Source organism: Lethenteron reissneri, chromosome 53 (assembly GCF_015708825.2).
Source record: "Lethenteron reissneri isolate LAM-NWPU_2019-01 chromosome 53, ASM1570882v1, whole genome shotgun sequence".
Taxonomy (NCBI): domain Eukaryota; kingdom Metazoa; phylum Chordata; class Hyperoartia; order Petromyzontiformes; family Petromyzontidae; genus Lethenteron; species Lethenteron reissneri.
In genome coordinates, this window is record NC_083831.1 from 4,918,014 (window position 1) to 4,940,967 (window position 22,954).

The following is a 22,954-nucleotide window of genomic DNA, read 5'->3' on the forward strand; positions in this document are numbered from 1 at the left end:
GCGCTCATTGTGACGTGTACACGCGTGTCATGCGCTCATTGTGACGTGTACACGCGTGTCATGCGCTCATTGTGACGTGTACACGCGTGTCATGCGCTCATTGTGACGTGTACACGCGTGTCATACGCTCATTGTGATGTGTACACGCGTGTTATGCGCTCATTGTGACGTGTACACGCGTGTCATGCGCTCATTGTGACGTGTACACGCATTTCATGCGCTCATTGTGACGTGTACACGCATTTCATGCGCTCATTGTGACGTGTACACGCGTTTCATGCGCTCATTGTGACGTGTACACGCGTGTCATGCGCTCATTGTGACGTGTACACGCGTGTCATGCGCTCATTGTGACGTGTACACGCGTTTCATGCGCTCCTTGTGACGTGTACGCGCGTGTCATGTGCTCTTTGTGACGTGTACATGCGTGTCATGCGCTCATTGTGACGTGTACACGTGTGTCATGCGCTCATTGTGACGTGTACACGTGTGTCATGCGCTCATTGTGACGTGTACACGCGTGTCATTCGCTCATTGTGACGTGTACACGCGTTTCATGCGCTCATTGTGACGTGTACATGCGTATCATGCGCTTTTTTTCCATCAGCTACCAGCAAGCTGACGAACGATCCTCGCAAACCGCATTCGGTGGTTATATACGACGTCTTGAAATTACGTCAAAAATCACGGCGGCAAAATCTATAAAGATTAACATTCCAGCGAGTAAGTGACCGCGTCACTTTGCGAGTCTCCGACAGGATGTTGCAATCTTCATGTCCACGTCTCATCTTCCTCTCGTATCGGCCCACTGGGTGTTTACACGCGAGAGGAAACTGGGGCACCCGGAGAAAACCCACACGCACGAGGGGGCGACGACGCTCTATCCCATGCAGATTGAACAAGTGGAGGCCGTAGCGCACTTTGCGGTGCCGCCTTCTCCTGGCGAGCCAGGGCACGCGGCTCCTCCTCGACGCCCACGGGGAGAAATTGAGTCTCTCACCATCTGTGTGTGATCCACCAACCTTCGCCGCTGCCTTCACAGGCGCTGGGTCGCAGGCGACTGACAGCCGTCACCGGCAGCCTTTACACAACGGTGGCGCTCGGGACTGTGTCTCGTTCACGAACTTCAGCTCGATACTTTTTAAAATGCTTTATATTAAGTTCACTTGCTTGCTTGCGCGCTTACGACTGTGCAAATCTTTCGGTCGTTTTTTAACCCACTTCCCGTGATCCAATCGAGCTGACATTTTGCACACAGACTCGTTGTGCGTGACAATTTATTTTCGTGAAATTTTTGTAACAAAATTTTACACTTTTTAGGAAAAAATTAATTATATCTAATTACCAATTGATTAATGGTGGCAGGCAATCATCTGACCCATAGGTGGCAGCCATCTCAAGCCAGAGGACGAGAGGACTCTAGCCGCCACGCATATAAAGGATTTATAGTGAAAAACTTTGTTTTTACGGGTTAAATTTTTTTTTACTTTAAACGACCCATAATGGAGGTCGTGTAAATATGAATGTGTCGTTGAACCCGCCACCACCCGACACGCGGCCAATGAGTAAAGTTTGTCGCGTAAACAAAACGTGGCCAATTCGTGACTCGTTCTGCACTCACCAGATGTGTGTCGGGAGAGTGAACCCACAACAACATTTACAACTTAGACTACGTGTGTACACGTCACATGAAACGCGTGTACACGTCACAAAGAGCACATGAAACGCGTGTACACGTCACACGGAGCGCATGAAACGCGTGTACACGTCAATTCGTGACTCGTTCTGCACTCAGCGGCTGTGTGTTTGGAGAGTGAACCCACAACAACATTTACAACTTAGACTATCGGGATGATTTTTCTGCTTTAAATGTCCAAGCGATAAACCGCCTTTGTTGAGCCGTCACTTGTGGTGGGCAGGTGGTCGCGTTTGAAAAACAAGTGAAGACCTCAGTGGGCTTTGCCTGGTAGAATGGGTATGGTGCAGTTGTGGTTGTTGTTGTGTTGTGTGTTTGTGTTGTTGTTTGTGTGGTTGTGTGTTTGTGTTGTTGTATTTGTGGTGTTGTTATGTTGTTGTTGTGTTTGCGTTGTGTGTTGTGTTTGCGTTGTTATGTTGTGTTTGTGTTTTTGTTGTGTGTGTGTTGTTGTGTGTTTGTGTTGTGTGTTTGTTTTGTGTGTTTGTGTTGTTGTGTTTGTGTTGTTATGGTGTTGTTGTTGTGTTGTTGTGTGCGTCGGCCACTCGTCTCAGTCAGTCGACCCGTGGCACCTGGGTCTGCCCCGTGACCTCCTGCCAGCGGGCGTTCGACACTTAACGTGGCCTCATCGTGCACCTAGCCTGGCACAAGCGTCGTGGTGACGTCACCGCCACTTAGTGGCGAATGGCGATTGTTGTTGTTGTTAGCCTTTATTGTACTTTGCACTCCTATCGTGTTCTTGCACTGTTTGTTGCTGTTAACGTTCTTACCCCCGTGCCCCGACTGGACATCTGTAACAAGTAAACCCGTAAAAACAAAGTTTTTCACTATAAATCCTTTATATGCGTGGCATCGGGGCGGCTAGAGTCCTCTCGTCCGCTGGCTTGAGATGGCTGCCACCTATGGGTCAGATGATTGTCTGCCAGTATTAAGCAATTGGTAATTACATATTTAATTTGTTTTCCCTAAACAGTGTACAATTTTGGAAAAAAAATTTCACGAACATTAATTGTCACGCACAACGAGTCTGTGTGAAAAATGTCAGCTCGATTGGATCACGGGAAGTGGGTTAAAAAACGACCGAAAGATTTGCACGGTCCTAAGCAAGCAAGTGAACTTAATATAAAGGATTTAACAAGTATAACCCGTAAAAACAAAGTTTTTCACTATAAATCCTTTATATGCGTGGCGGCTAGAGTCCTCTCGTCCTCTGGCTTAAGATGGCTGCCACCTATGGGTCAGATGATTGTCTGCCAGTATTAAGCAATTGGTAATTAAATATTTAATTTGTTTTCCCTAAACAGTGTAAAATTTTGGAAAAAAAAATTTCAGGAACATTAATTGTCTCGCACAACGAGTCTGTGTGCAAAATGTCAGCTCGATTGGATCACGGGAAGTGGGTTAAAAAACGACCGAAAGATTTTCACGGTCGTAAGCAAGCAAGCACGCGAACTTAATATAAAGGATTTAAAAAAAACAGCGTTTATCGCTCATCGGATTCCTCCCGCAGTATAAATAAATAATCAAATAGCGGACGCGTTTTATTAAATAAATAATGCGGCGGAACTCCCCGTTGAACTAATCAAGATGGCGACACGGCGCCGGTGACGCGACTTCCGCTCTCGACCTCGCGCGCCGTGACGTCACCGTCGTGATCACCCCCCCCTCCACCGCGTGCGACAACTTTGCGACACCGCCTGCCGTAAAGCGTTAACCCCGCGCATGCGCAGTGCGCGCCTCTGTCGTCGTCTTTGAGGGAGGAGGCAGCAGCAGTGATGGCAGCGATGGCAGCCCCAGCGAGACCGCGCCGCGTGCTCGAGGAGGACTTCTCCAAGATCGAGTTCGAGACGAGCGAGGAGGTGGACGTGACGCCCACCTTCGACTCCATGGGGCTGCGCGAGGACCTGCTGCGTGGCATCTACGCCTACGGTAAAGGGGCGGCGCGGCGGGCCAGGTCAGGCCTTGGCGGCGTTGCCTAGGCCTCGTCTCGCCTAGCGTGGGCCGAGGCTGCGGGATGTTGTCGTGTTAGCGGCGAAACGCGGTGTCGTTTGTTTAATGGTGAAAGTGTGTTAAAGATTGTGTTAGTAGAGTAGTGGTGACGTTGAGTTCATGGTGAAAGTGTGTTAAAGATTGTGTTTTCAAGTTTCAAGTTTTCAAGTTCATTTATTAGGTATAGCCCTGTGAGCCATTCAGCTCTTGAATCGGGTGCAACCGCAACAAACAAAAAACAAAAACATGAACAAAAAAACATCTTAAAGTGAATATGTGACTAAGTGCAAACAGAAAATCCAAGAAAAGACAGCAAAAATATTGCAGAAAAAACACCGTACACCAACGCTGTGTGCAAAAATCCCAGTGGGATGCAAGTCAAACAACAACAACAACCACAAGACAGCTTAGATTAAGGCCATCAGTCTAACTCTGTACTACAACAAACAAACATGGCTAAACCAATACACTTTTCGAAATCACCAAAATAAAGCCATGAAAGCAATGAAAAAGCAATCATAGGAACTGTGACGGAATTAGTAGAGTAGTGGTCACGTTTAGAGAATGTTAAAGATTGTGTTAGTAGAGTAGTGGTTAAGTTAATGTTGAAAGTGTGTTAAAGATTGTGTTAGTAGAGTAGTGGTGAAGTTGAGTTCATGGTGAAAGTGTGTTAAAGATTGCGTTAGTAGAGTAGTGGTGACGTTGAGTTCGTGGTGAAAGTGTGTTAAAGATTGTGTTAGTAGAGTAGTGGTTAAGTTAATGTTGAAAGTGTGTTAAAGATTGCGTTAGTAGAGTAGTGGTGACGTTGAGTTCGTGGTGAAAGTGTGTTAAAGATTGTGTTAGTAGAGTAGTGGTGACGTTGAGTTCATGGTGAAAGTGTGTTAAAGATTGCGTTAGTAGAGTAGTGGTGACGTTGAGTTCGTGGTGAAAGTGTGTTAAAGATTGCGTTAGTAGAGTAGTGGTGACGTTGAGTTCGTGGTGAAAGTGTGTTAAAGATTGCGTTAGTAGAGTAGTGGTGACGTTGAGTTCGTGGTGAAAGTGTGTTAAAGATTGCGTTAGTAGAGTAGTGGTGACGTTGAGTTCATGGTGAAAGTGTGTTAAAGATTGCGTTAGTAGAGTAGTGGTGACGTTGAGTTCGTGGTGAAAGTGTGTTAAAGATTGCGTTAGTAGAGTAGTGGTGACGTTGAGTTCGTGGTGAAAGTGTGTTAAAGATTGTGTTAGTAGAGTAGTGGTGACGTTGAGTTCATGGTGAAAGTGTGTTAAAGATTGCGTTAGTAGAGTAGTGGTGACGTTGAGTTCGTGGTGAAAGTGTGTTAAAGATTGCGTTAGTAGAGTAGTGGTGACGTTGAGTTCGTGGTGAAAGTGTGTTAAAGATTGCGTTAGTAGAGTAGTGGTGACGTTGAGTTCGTGGTGAAAGTGTGTTAAAGATTGTGTTAGTAGAGTAGTGGTGACGTTGAGTTCATGGTGAAAGTGTGTTAAAGATTGCGTTAGTAGAGTAGTGGTGACGTTGAGTTCATGGTGAAAGTGTGTTAAAGATTGCGTTAGTAGAGTAGTGGTGACGTTGAGTTCATGGTGAAAGTGTGTTAAAGATTGCGTTAGTAGAGTAGTGGTGACGTTGAGTTCATGTGAAAGTGTGTTAAAGATTGCGTTAGTAGAGTATAGTGGTGACGTTGAGTTCATGGTGAAAGTGTGTTAAAGATTAGTGTATAGAGTAGTGGTGACGTTGAGTTCATGGTGAAAGTGTGTTAAAGATTGGCGTTAGTAGATTAGTGGTGACGTTGAGTTCATGGTGAAAGTGTGTTAAAGATTGCGTTAGTAGAGTAGTGGTGACGTTGAGTTCATGGTGAAAGTGTGTTAAAGATTGTGTTAGTAGAGTAGTGGTGACGTTGAGTTCATGGTGAAAGTGTTGTTAAAGATTGCGTTAGTAGAGTAGTGGTGACGTTGAGTTCATGGTGAAAGTGTGTTAAAGATTGCGTTAGTAGAGTAGTGGTGACTTGAGTTCATGGTGAAAGTGTGTTAAAGATTGCGTTAGTAGAGTAGTGGTGACGTTGAGTTCATGGTGAAAGTGTGTTAAAGATTGCGTTAGTAGAGTAGTGGTGAAGTTGAGTTCATGGTGAAAGTGTGTTAAAGATTGTGTTAGTAGAGTAGTGGTGACGTTGAGTTCATGGTGAAAGTGTGTTAAAGATTGCGTTAGTAGAGTAGTGGTGACGTTGAGTTCATGGTGAAAGTGTGTTAAAGATTGCGTTAGTAGAGTAGTGGTGACGTTGAGTTCATGGTGAAAGTGTGTTAAAGATTGTGTTAGTAGAGTAGTGGTGACGTTGAGTTCATGGTGAAAGTGTGTTAAAGATTGCGTTAGTAGAGTAGTGGTGACGTTGAGTTCATGGTGAAAGTGTGTTAAAGATTGCGTTAGTAGAGTAGTGGTGACGTTGAGTTCATGGTGAAAGTGTGTTAAAGATTGCGTTAGTAGAGTAGTGGTGACGTTGAGTTCATGGTGAAAGTGTGTTAAAGATTGCGTTAGTAGAGTAGTGGTGAAGTTGAGTTCATGGTGAAAGTGTGTTAAAGATTGTGTTAGTAGAGTAGTGGTGACGTTGAGTTCGTGGTGAAAGTGTGTTAAAGATTGCGTTAGTAGAGTAGTGGTGACGTTGAGTTCATGGTGAAAGTGTGTTAAAGATTGTGTTAGTAGAGTAGTGGTGACGTTGAGTTCGTGGTGAAAGTGTGTTAAAGATTGTGTTAGTAGAGTAGTGGTGACGTTGAGTTCGTGGTGAAAGTGTGTTAAAGATTGTGTTAGTAGAATAGTGGTGACGTTGAGTTCGTGGTGAAAGTGTGTTAAAGATTGTGTTAGTAGAGTAGTGGTGACGTTGAGTTCATGGTGAAAGTGTGTTAAAGATTGTGTTAGTAGAGTAGTGGTGACGTTGAGTTCATGGTGAAAGTGTGTTAAAGATTGTGTTAGTAGAGTAGTGGTGACGTTGAGTTCGTGGTGAAAGTGTGTTAAAGATTGCGTTAGTAGAGTAGTGGTGACGTTGAGTTCATGGTGAAAGTGTGTTAAAGATTGTGTTAGTAGAGTAGTGGTGACGTTGAGTTCATGGTGAAAGTGTGTTAAAGATTGTGTTAGTAGAGTAGTGGTGACGTTGAGTTCATGGTGAAAGTGTGTTAAAGATTGTGTTAGTAGAGTAGTGGTGACGTTGAGTTCATGGTGAAAGTGTGTTAAAGATTGCGTTAGTAGAGTAGTGGTGACGTTGAGTTCATGGTGAAAGTGTGTTAAAGATTGTGTTAGTAGAGTAGTGGTGACGTTGAGTTCATGGTGAAAGTGTGTTAAAGATTGTGTTAGTAGAGTAGTGGTGACGTTGAGTTCATGGTGAAAGTGTGTTAAAGATTGTGTTAGTAGAGTAGTGGTGACGTTGAGTTCATGGTGAAAGTGTGTTAAAGATTGCGTTAGTAGAGTAGTGGTGACGTTGAGTTCATGGTGAAAGTGTGTTAAAGATTGTGTTAGTAGAGTAGTGGTGAAGTTGAGTTCATGGTGAAAGTGTGTTAAAGATTGCGTTAGTAGAGTAGTGGTGACGTTGAGTTCATGGTGAAAGTGTGTTAAAGATTGTGTTAGTAGAGTAGTGGTGACGTTGAGTTCATGGTGAAAGTGTGTTAAAGATTGTGTTAGCAGAGAAGTGGTGACGTTGAGTTCATGGTGAAAGTGTGTTAAAGATTGTGTTAGTAGAGTAGTGGTGAAGTTGGGTTCATGGTGAAAGTGTGTTAAAGATTGTGTTAGTAGAGAAGTGGTGACGTTGAGTTCATGGTGAAAGTGTGTTAAAGATTGTGTTAGTAGAGTAGTGGTGACGTTGAGTTCATGGTGAAAGTGTGTTAAAGATTGTGTTAGTAGAGTAGTGGTGAAGTTGGGTTCATGGTGAAAGTGTGTTAAAGATTGTGTTAGTAGAGTAGTGGTGACGTTGAGTTCATGGTGAAAGTGTGTTAAAGATTGTGTTAGTAGAGTAGTGGTGACGTTGAGTTCATGGTGAAAGTGTGTTAAAGATTGTGTTAGTAGAGAAGTGGTGACGTTGAGTTCATGGTGAAAGTGTGTTAAAGATTGTGTTAGTAGAGTAGTGGTGAAGTTGGGTTCATGGTGAAAGTGTGTTAAAGATTGTGTTAGTAGAGTAGTGGTGACGTTGAGTTCATGGTGAAAGTGTGTTAAAGATTGTGTTAGTAGAGTAGTGGTGACGTTGAGTTCATGGTGAAAGTGTGTTAAAGATTGTGTTAGTAGAGTAGTGGTGAAGTTGGGTTCATGGTGAAAGTGTGTTAAAGATTGTGTTAGTAGAGTAGTGGTGACGTTGAGTTCATGGTGAAAGTGTGTTAAAGATTGTGTTAGTAGAGTAGTGGTGACGTTGAGTTCATGGTGAAAGTGTGTTAAAGATTGTGTTAGTAGAGAAGTGGTGACGTTGAGTTCATGGTGAAAGTGTGTTAAAGATTGCGTTAGTAGAGTAGTGGTGACGTTGAGTTCGTGGTGAAAGTGTGTTAAAGATTGTGTTAGTAGAGCAATGGTGACGTTGAGTTCATGGTGAAAGTGTGTTAAAGATTGCGTTAGTAGAGTAGTGGTGACGTTGAGTTCGTGGTGAAAGTGTGTTAAAGATTGTGTTAGTAGAGAAGTGGTGACGTTGAGTTCATGGTGAAAGTGTGTTAAAGATTGCGTTAGTAGAGTAGTGGTGACGTTGAGTTCGTGGTAAAAGTGTGTTAAAGATTGTGTTAGTAGAGTAGTGGTGACGTTGAGTTCGTGGTGAAAGTGTGTTAAAGATTGCGTTAGTAGAGTAGTGGTGACGTTGAGTTCGTGGTAAAAGTGTGTTAAAGATTGTGTTAGTAGAGTAGTGGTGACGTTGAGTTCGTGGTGAAAGTGTGTTAAAGATTGTGTTAGTAGAGTAGTGGTGAAGTTGGGTTCATGGTGAAAGTGTGTTAAAGATTGTGTTAGTAGAGTAGTGGTGACGTTGAGTTCATGGTGAAAGTGTGTTAAAGATTGTGTTAGTAGAGTAGTGGTGAAGTTGAGTTCGTGGTGAAAGTGTGTTAAAGATTGCGTTAGTAGAGTAGTGGTGACGTTGAGTTCATGGTGAAAGTGTGTTAAAGATTGCGTTAGTAGAGTAGTGGTGACGTTGAGTTCATGGTGAAAGTGTGTTAAAGATTGCGTTAGTAGAGTAGTGGTGACGTTGAGTTCATGGTGAAAGTGTGTTAAAGATTGCGTTAGTAGAGTAGTGGTGACGTTGAGTTCATGGTGAAAGTGTGTTAAAGATTGTGTTAGTAGAGTAGTGGTGACGTTGAGTTCATGGTGAAAGTGTGTTAAAGATTGTGTTAGTAGAGTAGTGGTGACGTTGAGTTCGTGGTGAAAGTGTGTTAAAGATTGTGTTAGTAGAGTAGTGGTGACGTTGAGTTCGTGGTAAAAGTGTGTTAAAGATTGTGTTAGTAGAGTAGTGGTGACGTTGAGTTCGTGGTAAAAGTGTGTTAAAGATTGTGTTAGTAGAGTAGTGGTGACGTTGAGTTCGTGGTAAAAGTGTGTTAAAGATTGTGTTAGTAGAGAAGTGGTGAAGTTGAGTTCGTGGTGAAAGTGTGTTAAAGATTGCGTTAGTAGAGTAGTGGTGACGTTGAGTTCGTGGTAAAAGTGTGTTAAAGATTGTGTTAGTAGAGTAGTGGTGACGTTGAGTTCATGGTGAAAGTGTGTTAAAGATTGTGTTAGTAGAGTAGTGGTGACGTTGAGTTCATGGTGAAAGTGTGTTAAAGATTGTGTTAGTAGAGTAGTGGTGACGTTGAGTTCATGGTGAAAGTGTGTTAAAGATTGTGTTAGTAGAGTAGTGGTGAAGTTGAGTTCATGGTGAAAGTGTGTTAAAGATTGTGTTAGTAGAGTAGTGGTGACGTTGAGTTCGTGGTGAAAGTGTGTTAAAGATTGTGTTAGTAGAGAAGTGGTGACCTTGAGTTCATGGTGAAAGTGTGTTAAAGATTGTGTTAGTAGAATAGTGGTGACGTTTAAAGTGCGCCCGTGTTCATGGTAAAGCTGAGTGTTCATGTTAATTACAGTAATGTGCGTTAAACTTCTTTCCCACCATACGTAGCCAACTGTGGTAATCGAAGGTGATAAATCTGAGAGTGGTCGTGATCGTGTTGATGGTAAAACTGAGTGCGCTCATTTGAACACATTGGTGGTGAAGTTGTGTCGGTGATGGTGTTCATTGTAGCGTTGCAATGAAATGGAACGCGTGCGTCTGACGGCGCGAGCGATGGCATGAACTCGGGTGGAGGTAGAACGCCACCGCGAGACTTAGAGAAGCCTTCATCCAGCAGTGGATTGATAATCATCACTGCTGATAAATAAACGGATATTGTGACCAGTTTGTCCGGTGGGACTTGTTGGGGCTTGTAAGAATTCACTGTTAGTTTTGTATACGATACTGGTGGAGCTGTGGTGCATTGGTTAGCGCACAACTTAACCCGTTGTTCTGAGTTCAATATGTGGCCTCGACCAACAAAGAAGAGTGAGTGATACCATCACTAGTATTACACTATTGAGAGTTTATGTTGGTAGGTTACGCGGATGGTCCCGTTTATCCATTTTCCCGGCTACTTTACAAGGAAGATCCGTGGGGTGTGAGCACGGTGCTGTCTTTTATAGTAATTGTGTTACTTCATATTATGGCAGTAACTACTGAGGTTCCAAGTTCAAATCTAAGCCCCCTGACGTCTTGTCTGGGGGTACATATTGGCCGTGGCATGGGACCCTGAGCTGACTGTCGAGACCCTGGGTCTGAATCCGGATTCCATGCACACGTGATGCAGCTGGGCTTGTGTGCGCCGAGAGTTTTTAGAACTCAGCCCAGTCACGACTGACTGCACAGAACAAACCACCGTATATGAATACATTTGGGGGTTTGTTTTGCCCAGATAAAGTCTTGAGGCTCAAACAGGAGACGAGTACAGGCCAAACCACCATGAATAAATATACACACAATAATAAAAGCTGGTACAATCACATACAGCAAAGCTATCACATTTGATTACCAATAATGCTCAAAAATCCGAAACGAACAACCTTCGCTGAAAGTTGCATCTGTTAACACACAACTGCGATGTACCAATGAGAGCGTGACGAGTGAGTGACAAGAGCGGCACGTTGTGTGTTTCAGGTTTTGAGAAGCCCTCGGCGATCCAGCAGCGAGCCATCAAGCAGATCATCAAGGGCCGTGACGTCATCGCACAGTGCGTTCGCCCACTCGGAACAATCGCTCTCCGTGTAGACCCACTCGCAAGCCGCACACATCACACACATCACACACATCACACACATCACACATCACACACATCACACACATCACACACATCACAAACATCACACACACCACACACGACACTCACAATCCACACACATCACACACAATCCACACACACAACACTCACAATCCACACACACCACACACGACACTCACAATCCACACACACAACACACGACACTCACAAGCCGCACACACGACACTCACAATCCACACACACACCACACACGACACTCACAATCCACACACACAACACACGACACTCACAAGCCGCACACACGACACTCACAATCCACACACCACACACGACACTCACAATCCACACACACACCACACACGACACTCACAATCCACACACACACCACACACGACACTCACAATCCACACACATCAATCGAGTCACAATCCACACACATCACACGACACTCACAATCCACGTGCGCGCGTATCGCAGACCAATCACAACTCGCGTGCAGATTAAAGGACCACAATCCACACATGGATCACAGACGAATCACAACCCACACGAGAGATGTAACGACGACGACTCTATCTCACCCACCCGCCGTGCGCAGGTCTCAGTCCGGTACGGGGAAAACGGCGACCTTCTGCGTGTCGGTGCTCCAGTGCCTGGACACTCAGGTGAGAGACCCGATTGAAGAGTTGTTGTGCAGCTCTATTTCAGAAGCGACCTGGCCACAAATGATAGCTCAACGAAGTGGCTTATCGTCGTGTGGAAATCTATAGCGGCAGCCAAATACTCTTAAACGCCGTGCAGACGATTGTGCTAATAATCACCGCGGTGATAATGACAGCAAGTATGATAACAGGCAAGATGGTAACAGTGCGGAGAATTATACCGTTAGTGATGATTACATTTATTATGACAAAAGTAGTTATGGTTATGATAACAGTGAAGACAATAGCGCTGGTAATGATGGTGAATGTGGAGTTAATATTAATGTTTATAATAGTGATGTTCGCGGTGGCGATAGCCGTCATACTGATAGTGGTAATGGTGGTTATAGAGTGACTCGTGATGATTATTTGTGTGTGTGTGTGTGTGTTACAGGTCCGGGAAACCCAAGCCCTCATCTTGTCTCCAACAAGAGAGTTGGCCACACAAATACAGAAGGTACAAATTGCTACGTGCGATTAACACGCATGTGACCTGCCGATAGTTGTCAACACCAACTGTTGTACGCAAATAATTTGAACACGATTGTAGTTGGGAAACTTAATAAAGGGGGAATAACGTGGCAGTTGTAAGTGCATTTTTGAGATGTTACCAAGTGGAGCCTTGTCGTTTTGGGGCTCCCATCACGCCTTGCATTCATCACATGACATCACCACACAGCCTTGTTTTAGACCACCGGCTCTATATTATTATTCCTTATTAATGTCCTCCCTAATCACGAGCAACTTGCATAGGCAACCTGTAGACTTATGTAGGAATCCACAGACTCCTATAGAAACCCATAGACTTGCATAGACTCGTTTCTCAAGCATAGTGAGTTGATGGTCTCAGCTCGGTCACCAATGTCTGCAGGTGGTATACAGGAGGGCATGGATTGATCACGACCATAACGCCTGCTGTATATTTGGAGCTTGCATGTCCTCTCCCCGTGGTTGCGTGGATTTTTCTGCGGGTCCTCCGGTTTTTCCCTCCACATTTAGAATTAACGTGCGTTGAGAGTGTTTTGCTGCTATACATTTCCACGTGATAAGCCACTTGGTTGAGCCGACATCCGTGGCCAGGTCGCTTCTGACAAAGAGCTCTACAGCTCAGCGGGACCTTTCCTGGTTAAAATAAAAATAGTTTTAGTAAAATAGTGTGGACTCGCGCGGCTTCGAGGAGTGTCTCACTCGGTCACGCGTCGCCCCTTGCGCCGCCCGCCAGGTGCTGAAGGCGCTGGGAGACTACATGAGCGTTCAGTGCCACTCCTGCATCGGCGGCACCAACGTGGGCGAGGACATCCGCAAGCTGGACTACGGGCAGCACGTCGTGGCCGGCACACCGGGCCGGGTCTTCGGTACGTCGCCCCACGCCGTTACGTCGATCGCGGCTGCGTTTTCATCCGGAAGCGTGTTTCTTGCGCCTTTTACCCCCCTTTGTGCTGCCCACCGCTTTGCTGCGTTAAATATAACTGTGATTTGCGTTTGTTTCGCGCTATCCCTGTCTATTTTTTATCCGGGTCGCACCACGTAAACGAGACTTGTGTTTTTACGCAGCTCGGAGTTCCGTGTTATTTGTGCTCACGCTTGTGACCAACACATGTGCGATGTTGGTGACTTTTTTTCACAGACATGATCCGTCGCAGGAATCTGCGTACGCGTGCGATAAAGATGCTGGTTTTGGACGAAGCGGACGAGATGCTCAACAAAGGTGGGCGGCTCGCTCACTCGCACGCTCACTTTTTCCGTAGGATTTCATCGCTTATGTTTGTGATGTTTAGATTTGTGTCCAATGAAGTTTAGGTGTATCTTGTAATTTTATTGTTTGTTGCGGTTGCACCCAAATCAAGAGCCGAATGGCTCACAGGGTAAATCCTAATAAATGAAACTGAAAACTGAAGGAAAAAAAACTGAAAACACTCGCACGCTCACTCGCACGCTCCGACTCGCACTCCTTGACACGCACGCAAGGGAACACTGGGACACCTCACCCAGGCGTTACGATCATATTTATTACGATATTGTCAGTGTTGGCGTTTATTTGCTTGGTGAACAGCGGTATAGTGGCTCGTGCACTGTGCTACGTACTTGTTCGATTCTTTACCTTGGCTAACATTCGATGCCTTACCTCCGTTAACATCTCGCCCCCGGCGCTACAGTGGTGAGATGTTAACTACCTTGCTTAATATACAGGATGCCGTGTGTTCGATCCCGACCCTGATGCTTTTGTCTATTTAGAGTTTGCATGTTCTCTCTGTAGTCGTGTGGATTTTTCTCCGGGTCCTCCGCTTTTTCCTTCGACATTTAAGAAAATGCATTTAGAGTATTTGTTTGCTTAAAATTTCTACGTGATGATAAGCCACTTCGTTGAGCTATCATTTGCGGTCAGGTCGTTTCTGAAAAAGAGCTGTGTAGCTCAATGGGCCTTACCTGGTAAAATACAAATAGTTTATAGTTAATTTTATTTGTTTAACTCAACCGTAACCCTAATTAACCCAAATCATCTTCTTGGTTCTTTCGGTAAAGTCATGTAGAAGGGAAATAATAAAATAATAAAAATAAAACATAATAAAATACACATTTCTTATATTTAACAAAGTTTTATTATTATTATTTTATTATTTCCCTTCTACGTGATGACTTTACCGAAAGAACCAAGAAGATGAATCCCTGCAGTCACGAAAGCTTGAAATCGAAATTTCACCCAAATCAATTGTATTTGAATTTGTCGTGGCTCAACCCTAGTTTTATTAGCCCGCCTAATAACTGTCGTATGAGGGTGCTCCACATCTTACGTGAGGTCACAATGGGTTGTTAACCGGAGTTCCTGGTGCCGTGTGTGAACGTGAGTCCTGGGGGAGACATACGTGATTACTTTAAAGGAGTCATGAGGCTCTCCTGGGCAAACGAGCAGAATAATTAAAGGAGTCGGCAGACCTTGAAAATCAATTGTCAATTTGAAGAGGAAGCCAGTGATGTGTGTGTGAGCGAGCGTTTTGAACGACGCTCAAATGCCTCGGCGACTCCACTTCGCCCTTACATCAACATCTCGCCTCAAACATTCGCAATCAGAAAATTAAATTATACTGGAGGAATCCGATGAGCTATCAAGCTCTTTTTCACAGATGTCCAGCTGAACCACAGACGGGTTGGGAAGACAGCGGTCACGCGATGAGCTGTTGTCAAATTCTGTGGGGTTTTTTTATGGGTGGAAACCAGAGAACCTAGAAGAAACTCGCGCAGAACAGGGAGAGGACATTTACATTCCACACAGCAAGGTGCCCGAGTCGGGAACCCAACCCAGGCGCTGCTTGCTGTGAGGCACGAGCGTCACCGCTGCCGCCAGCCGCCCTGCCAGTAGTAAACATTCAAAACGAGACCCCCCCCCCAGTGACAGCTGTCACGGTGTGGCACAGAGACTCGGCACCTGCCAGCGATGCTTGCTCTGGGTCATCCCAATTGAGTCATTTGCGGCCGAATTGTTTTTCAAACTTGGACCGTGACGCCGGCACACACGGTGGCTTACTCTGTGTTCCCGATGGCGTCGCACCGGATCTTTAACGTCCGCTGTGAAGCAGACGGCGGTAACCCCCTGGGGTGGTCTGCCGGAGTTTCGGCCGTGCCGCGTCGCCGACGTATCGTTTTGTTGCCTTGGCAGGCTTCAAGGAGCAGATCTACGACGTGTACCGCTACCTGCCCCCGGCGACGCAGGTGTGCCTCATCAGCGCCACGCTGCCGCACGAGATCCTGGAGATGACGAACAAGTTCATGACGGACCCCATCCGCATCCTGGTCAAACGGTAGGGCATAGCGCGAATCGCACGTGGGAGGGGTGGGTGGGGTGGGAGGGTGGGGTGGGTGGGTGGGTGGGGGGCAGTGGCGTAGCTCAGTGTGCAGGCGGTGCGCCCACGCCAGGGCCCCCTCGGGCTGGAAGGGCCCAAGTGCCGGGCGACCAAGAGGCAGCGGAATTGGGGACAGGGGGGAGTGGGGGGGGGAGGCCCATTGCCCTCCTGGCCCATGCTGCCCAAGCCACACCATCGGCAGAGCGGTCTCTTGTGTTCATTCAAAGGGGATAGGTGTGTCTATCCCTTTTGTGTCGTGTTCTACCTTGTGAGGTGTGCCTAGCCTGTCCCTTAGGTTCTGCCTTGCATTGTCTGTCCCGCATGTTCCGTGCTGTTTGTATCGTCCGCCTTGCCCGTCGCCTCATTTGTCCGCATTACCAGCGCGGGTGTAGCACTGCCGGGCAACCCCCCACGCAACCGACTACTGCGTGGGGAGGCCTTCATCCAGCAGTGGATTGACAAAGGGGCCGTGCATTTGTGACGCCGCCGGGGGTCCCCCCCCCCCCCCCGCCCCCACACTGACGTGGCACGCGTGTGGTGTTTGTGCGCCTCAAGTGACGAGTTGACCCTGGAGGGTATCAAGCAGTTCTTCGTGGCCGTGGAGCGCGAGGAGTGGAAGTTCGACACCCTGTGCGACCTCTATGACACGCTCACCATCACCCAGGCCGTCATCTTCTGCAACACCAAGCGCAAGGTGCCTTCCCCCCCCCCTTCAAGCGATGATGCACTGGGCGGCAGGGTGGCGCAGCGGGTGACGTGCTTGTCTTGCGTGCACGTCGATTCCCGATTGGGGCGCCTTCCTGCGTCCGGTTTGTCCCTTCTCCCCCTGTTCCTGCATGGGTTTACGCACATAGCTAAAAAACAAACTACACAATCTCACTGGTATTGTGGCCAGACATCCCAATGCTGAAAGAATTACCTACAAAATACGGGGTCAAAACATCGCTGTTACCTGGCTTGACCACCTGAACGTGAAAAGAGAAGATTAGCGACTTGATCATAATAACAACCAACAAGGCAGCAAGCCAGTCTGTTAAGGGAGCTTATGTTTTGTTAGTGGATTGGAGGGTAGAAATTTGAGGGATCCATTTCCCATGGTAAATGTTTTTATACCCCCCCCTCCCCTCATCACTATTGCAATGGTTTAATCCTCTTCCCCCGCTCCCCGCCACCGCATGGCGCAGGTGGACTGGCTGACGGAGAAGATGCGCGAGGCGAACTTCACGGTCTCCAGCATGCACGGGGACATGCCACAGAAGGAGCGCGACACCATCATGAAGGAGTTCCGCTCCGGTGCCAGGTGAGGTGCCCCGCCCCCTGCTCCCCCCCCCCACAACCCCCCCGCCTCTGCTCCCCCCCACCACTCCCCCCCCACTGCCCCGCCCCTGCTCCCCCGCTCCCCCCCCCACCGCTCCCCCACCCCCCCCCACCGCTCCCCCACCCCCCCACAACTACCCCGCGTCTTCTCCTCCCCCCACCAACCCCCCCCCCCCCGCTGCCCCCCCCTTGCTCCCCTGCCCCGCCGCCCAGCGAGCGTCAAGCTGATGATGGCTCAGCCAAGCGCTGCCCGCCAGGCCTGGGCACTGCTCGACTTCACCTGATCCGATGAGCTCGGGGGGGTTTCTCGTACGTACGTTGAACTTCGTTGGCGTCGTACGTAGCCAACCGTGCTCATCTCGGAGGTGCGGGGGTGGCAGGACAATAAACTAAACAGAAAAATCACTTCTGAAGAAATGAGTTTGTGTTGTGAGACAGCGCTGGATTGTGTTCCCACGAGGCATTGGTGTTAGTGCGTTGGCGTGTGTCTGTGTGTACCGCGTGTGTGTGTGTGTGTGCCTGTGCGTCCTATGCGTGCGTGTGTGTGCGTGTATTTGTTTGTGCGTGCATGTGTTCACGTCACGTGCATCTGTGTGTACGTGTGTTTGCATGTTGGCAGAGTGGGGAGCACAGCTGGTGCATCTGTCAGTCATCTCAGGCAGTTAGCCCATAACACCTCTGACCTGCTCGCGAGCCTTCGACGGCATTACGTGGACTCAAAGCGCACCTTGCCTGGCGCAATCGTTTTGGAGGCGTGATTGCCACTTCGTGGTGAATGGCGGCTGCTGCTGCTGCTATACGCATGTGTCTGCGTTTGTCCCCGCGTGCATCTGTACGTCTGCGTGCGTGCAGCCGTGTGCTGATCTCCACGGATGTGTGGGCCCGCGGTCTCGACGTGCCCCAGGTCTCCCTCATCATCAACTACGACCTCCCCAACAACCGCGAGCTCTACATCCACAGGTACCCGTCCCGGCAGCGCCTCGCCGTCGCGTACTCCTGCACAACACGCGCAGTGATTCACTGCGCAAAGATTAAAGTCGATGAGCATTTGGAAATTGGTTCACATCTCGCATTTGACAGCCCTAAGGCAGTGTCGGAAATTCCACATTCCTATGGCGGGGAGCGTGTTTATGCATAGGACAGCCACCGCTGACGTCCCCACAGAGTGGTCCTCATTGCAAGCCAGGACAACAAGCAGGTTTCATAGGCGACGTGACGATTTATGTAAATCTCTATTAATCCGTTGTTTAATTATCAGCTGGAATTTAGCCCAATTAGGTCGACAATCAAACACAATGCTATGGAGGTTTTTTTCCTGCAGTTGTTGGTGAGCGGCCTTAGACCGTCGATCAACTCGCCAGACTTGAGAACGCGGCTAAATCACAGGGCGGCAACACGGTGGCTAGGGGATGTGATCTTCCTTGCCTGGTACACAGGCGGTTGTGGGTTCGATCCCAACCCTGATGCCTGTATATGAGCGCCTGAATGTTCTCTCCCCGTGGTGGCGTGGATTTTCCTCCGGGTCCTCCGGTGTTTCCGCATTTAAAGGCAACATGCGTTCAGAGTATTTGGCTGCTACAAATTTCCACACGATGATGATGATGCTAAGCCACTTTGTTGAGCTGTCATTTGTAATATCCAGGTCACTTCTGAAAAATAGATAAATAGCTCCGTGGAGCTTACCTGGTAAAATAAAAAAAATGTTCATAGTACATCCAATATATAGGTTTTTTTGGCTTAGATCACTTAAAAATAAATGTGTCAAACCCACCATCACCTGATACAGCCAATTAGTAAGGTTTGTCACATAAACAGAACGTGCCAATTAGTTACTAGTACAGCACACGGGTGTGTTAGAGAGCAAATCCACAACATTTACAATGTGAGTGCGAAGTTTTGCCAGCAATTACAACTAACATCATCAGGCGGACACAAATCTGGCTGCCCGTCTGATGATGCCGGTTGTAATCACTGACGAAACGTCGCACGATCAGATTGTGAATGTTGTGGCTTGGCTCTCCAACACGCCGGTGCTGGCTCGGCGCCGTGACCTCCACTCGTGAAATATTTTTTTAACGAAAACCCGACGGTGCTTTCCGCCCGCAGGATTGGCCGATCGGGCCGCTACGGCCGCAAAGGTGTGGCCATCAACTTCGTGAAGAACGACGACATCCGCATCTTGCGCGACATCGAGCAGTACTACTCGACGCAGATCGACGAGATGCCCATGAACGGTAAGGGGGGGGGGGGGGGCGCCTGCCGACGCTGCCGTTGAAGGCCCGTTAGTCGCTCTCCGCTGCTGGATGAAGTCCCCCCACCTCCCCGCCCACGCCGTGTCGCTCGTAGACGTCGTTTGACCGTACTTCACCGTGCTGGTCAGGCACTACGACGAGACGTAACGTGCAGGACAGACGACGTAAATAAGACGATTTGTGCGAGGTCGGGACGTTGCTTTGGGATGCGCCCGCACTTGGGTAAAGGTGCAGCCCTGCAATACATTTCATACGCCGCTGCCGGCGCAAAGGCCTCCACTTAAGGAAGCTCAAGAGAGCCCCTCGATCGGTTACTTGGCCTACTCTTCCACCCGGCATACATCTAGGAAGAGGTGTGAGTACCCACACTTCACCCCACCAGACACGACCTCCTGTCTGTGGTGAACTCATACGGCTGGTTGGGTAGAGGCCTGGGGTGGGGGTCACTTTCATGAACCTGCAACTGCCGTGCAGGGAGATGGAACCGGTGTAACTCTGGGTTGCAAGTCCATCGGACAAACCGTCACATGCTCTTCCGATATTAGGGTGATGCAGTTTTAAATCTATTGATTGAGAACTAATTTCTTTAGAACTACTTTTTGTGTTTAGTTTGTTGTCCTTCGCCCCCCCCCCCCGCACCTCCGATTAGCACGGTTGGCTGCGTAACGGCACAAAAGAAGTTCAGCATTCATACCACATACGTACTACATACACACCACTTGCTAAATCCCACATTTGTTCTGTTCTTCTCCACAGTGGCCGATCTCATCTAAGAAGAGCGTTCCATCGGCGGCGGTGGCGCTGGGCCATCAGAATCGTCCCTCCGCTCGCTCGCTAATCCCCGACCCCTCTTGGCAGCGCCCGCATCTGCCCAGCGCGTTCGTTTTCGTTTGGTTTGTCTGTCTTGTTTTTACATTTTAGGGGGGCCATCTGGGGGTCTCCACTTGGCTCTGTGTCGTTCAGTAGACATTCAGTCCAACTGCCTCGCCACGTGTGCATTGGCCGAGGATGCAAACATGGAATGTAGATGAGAAATTGTTAGGCAGCAGCACGGTGTCACAAGCCAGAATTCCACATGCACAACTCCTAGCCTCTGTTGCCCGATGTGTTTGTGTGTGGTGTTGGGTGGGGTGGGTGTCGCTCTGGTCAGGCATTTGGGGGGCCCCTCGTCGTGAGATAACGATGTGTTCACGTCTCGGTGTAGCTGGGTTAACACTGTGGGCGTGTTGCACCGTCGCCAGCAACACTCACAACCCATCATCGCTACACCATCATCGGCTCTCGGCATCATCGTCAATATCGTGACTCGGCACCGCCCTGAGAACTCAATTGTCCTCAACACCACCACCTTCGTCGTTAACAACACTCGCCACGACCATCAGTTGTCAAAACACACAACACCTTCATCGTCGCAGTTTTGGGTGTCGACAACATGAGCTTTAATGTGACAGGACTGCGTCGCTCCCCCGAGGCCTCGGTGTTGGCATCGCAGTCCCACGCAGACAGCGCGCCATCGGCGGAGGGAGCACACGCCCACACCGACACCGCGGCATCGTAGAGCACACGACGCGCTCCGTGTGAAGGCGCGCCGCGGGAGATGGCAGAAGACGCCCACACAGACAACTGTCTCGGCGGGGCCAACGAGGACGCGCGCACACGGGCAATGCAGTTGTCAAATATACGAGGCCGATGCCTTCACAGGGCGCAGCCTGAGCGAGAGAGCTCATTGGCAGACCAAGATCGGTGAAGTAACACGCAGCGGACGATCACGCTCTCGCAGACGAGAACAATTCGGTACGACCCATCGATAAGCCACTTTCGCTGAGAGCAATGTAAAACACGCGTGCTCACGGGAGCAATGTGGAACACGTCGATTAACACGCTCGCGAACGAGGGCAACGTCGGGGGATGCACACTATCGACAAAACCCGTTCCCGCGAACTCTGGGTGAAGCCGGCCTCGCCCCCGATCACGCCACTGAAATAATAATAACCCGAGAAATGTGCACATCCAGCCGCCATCACCACCACCATCACCATCCATGCCAACCTCGCCACCATCACCATCCTTGCCACCACCACCGCACTGATTCACATCAGTGGCCAGTAACGTAAAAAAATCTGTCTTGGCCTCGTGGAGATTTCACTTTTATATTAAACCGCGTGGACTGGTTTTAGGCCCAGCGTTACCATAAATGGAATTTCTAACCCACGTAAGAATTCCTTCTCTTGAAAATAATACCTTGTAATAAACATGTCATTTTGTTATCCATCATGTGGCTCGCGTGTGTGTTTTGCCCATTGCATGCAGGATATGATGCATCAGTAATTAAAAGGTCTCCCAACTCGTACATTATAGGCACCTCTCGCCGCAGCTTTAGTCCGTGGTCCGGAGCAGATATTCGTACCACTCAAGGTCGCAAAAGTGTACTCGTACCAATGTATTTATACGGTAACCCCACTCGCCCCAAGTGGTTATCGCATTATTCACCGTAATTGGCCACAGAGATTGGAACAGCCAAGGCTGTGCACCCTCGAGCTCAGGTGGCGCCCGCAAGTGAAACACCTCACGGGTGCCACCTGCCGTGGGGCGCCACGGTGGCGAGATGCTACTTCGCCTGGCACCTACAATGTCCTAGGTTCGATCCCGACCCTAACGCCTGTATATTGGGAGTTTGCGTGTTCTCCCCGTGGTTGCATGGATTTTTCTCCGGGTCCTCCGGTTTTTCCCTCCACATTTACAAACGTGTTTTAGATTATTTTAGGTTGCGATACATTTATTTCCACGTGAATCGCAACTTCGTTGAGCTATAGTTTGTGACAGCCAGGTCGCTTCTGAAAAATAGCTGTTTTATTCTGCAGGTGAAAAATGTTTTTGTGGTAAAATAAAAAAAAAAGTTTCAATCTGGGCTCGTGGACAAATTGTACAAAATGTAACCGGTTGAAATCTGGACAAACCCGTGGTGTGTTGCGGTCGTGAGGATTTGGAATGGGGCGATGACGTGCTTCTCGGTGCTGGCAAGTGGCAACCTCGCATTCCTCTGTTTACATTGAGCTCATTTGAGAAAATGGACCGTTTGTGTTGCGTGCGAGCAGAATGCGCCGTGCCCCGCAGCCCTCCGGCGGTTGACAGAACGTGGTGGTAGCCGCCTGGCCTGCATACCCCAGCCGTGGCATGCGCTCGTGATCTCAACTCGTCATGCCGCCGCACAGAATTCCCTCTTGTTAGCGAGGGTGACTCGGGGATGAACCGCAGCCAAGGCGGCGTGAGAGCCGGCACCACCGAGAATTTTTGCCCAAGCTTTGCCGCCCACTGGATATTGAGATGTTTTCAGCCGAATGAATGAGCTTCGATTTTTTTGGAGGAAACCCACGTGAGCGAGCGAGCGAGCGAGGAAGCAACCCTTTCTCATCCCACGCGAGAAGGAACAGTCCTGGAAAACCACAGCTCCGGCACTTGGACGCCCACGGGAGAATATTTGTTCACAACAAATGTTGCCATCCTACAACCCTCCCCGCTTGGCAGGCTACGTGCACACACAGCCAGCTTCGCTTCACCTCCGATTAGCGCGGTTGGATACGTGCAGTGCGAAAGAAGTTCATCATACGTGCACATACATGTACACGTATGTACACACAGGTCTTCAGGCGAGAGAGACCCTGGGGAAACTGCGCTAATTGTGTCGCTGTTTAGGGAACGCGCACTTATTTCGTCGTGCGTGATGACGTAACTCGCACTCCATTGACTCGTGCGTGATGACGTCACCTCGCCGGCTGCCCCACTTGCGCCGACGTCGGCGGGGTGGGGGGAGAAACCGTCGTGCGTGATGACGTCACCTCGCCGGCTGCCCCACTTGCGCCGACGTCGGCGGGGTGGGGGGAGAAACCGTCGTGCGTG

The 22,954-nt window shown here is 48.4% G+C and overlaps 1 protein-coding gene across 1 annotated transcript; it reads left to right on the plus strand.

Moving 5' to 3' along the window:
- The first annotated feature begins 3,422 nt into the window (after positions 1-3,422).
- EIF4A3 (eukaryotic translation initiation factor 4A3) lies at positions 3,423-21,329 on the plus strand. The gene is made up of 12 exons (XM_061573766.1): positions 3,423-3,622; positions 10,828-10,900; positions 11,547-11,613; positions 12,044-12,106; positions 12,872-13,004; positions 13,277-13,357; positions 15,305-15,446; positions 16,044-16,182; positions 16,673-16,788; positions 17,658-17,765; positions 18,912-19,039; positions 19,814-21,329. Exons 1-12 carry the CDS (start codon positions 3,469-3,471, stop codon positions 19,828-19,830), a joined length of 1,221 nt encoding a protein of 406 aa, XP_061429750.1. The 5' UTR covers positions 3,423-3,468; the 3' UTR covers positions 19,831-21,329.
- Positions 21,330-22,954: the final 1,625 nt, after the last annotated feature.

Bases quoted from the DNA above. Each gene is read 5' to 3' on its own strand.
- EIF4A3 (XM_061573766.1), top strand. From the start codon at position 3,469: ATGGCAGCGATGGCAGCCCCAGCGAGACCGCGCCGCGTGCTCGAGGAG. The intron at 3,623-10,827 runs GTAAAGGGGCGG...TGTGTGTTTCAG, and splicing joins GCGTGGCATCTACGCCTACG to GTTTTGAGAAGCCCTCGGCG. The intron at 16,789-17,657 runs GTGAGGTGCCCC...GCGTGCGTGCAG, and splicing joins GAGTTCCGCTCCGGTGCCAG to CCGTGTGCTGATCTCCACGG.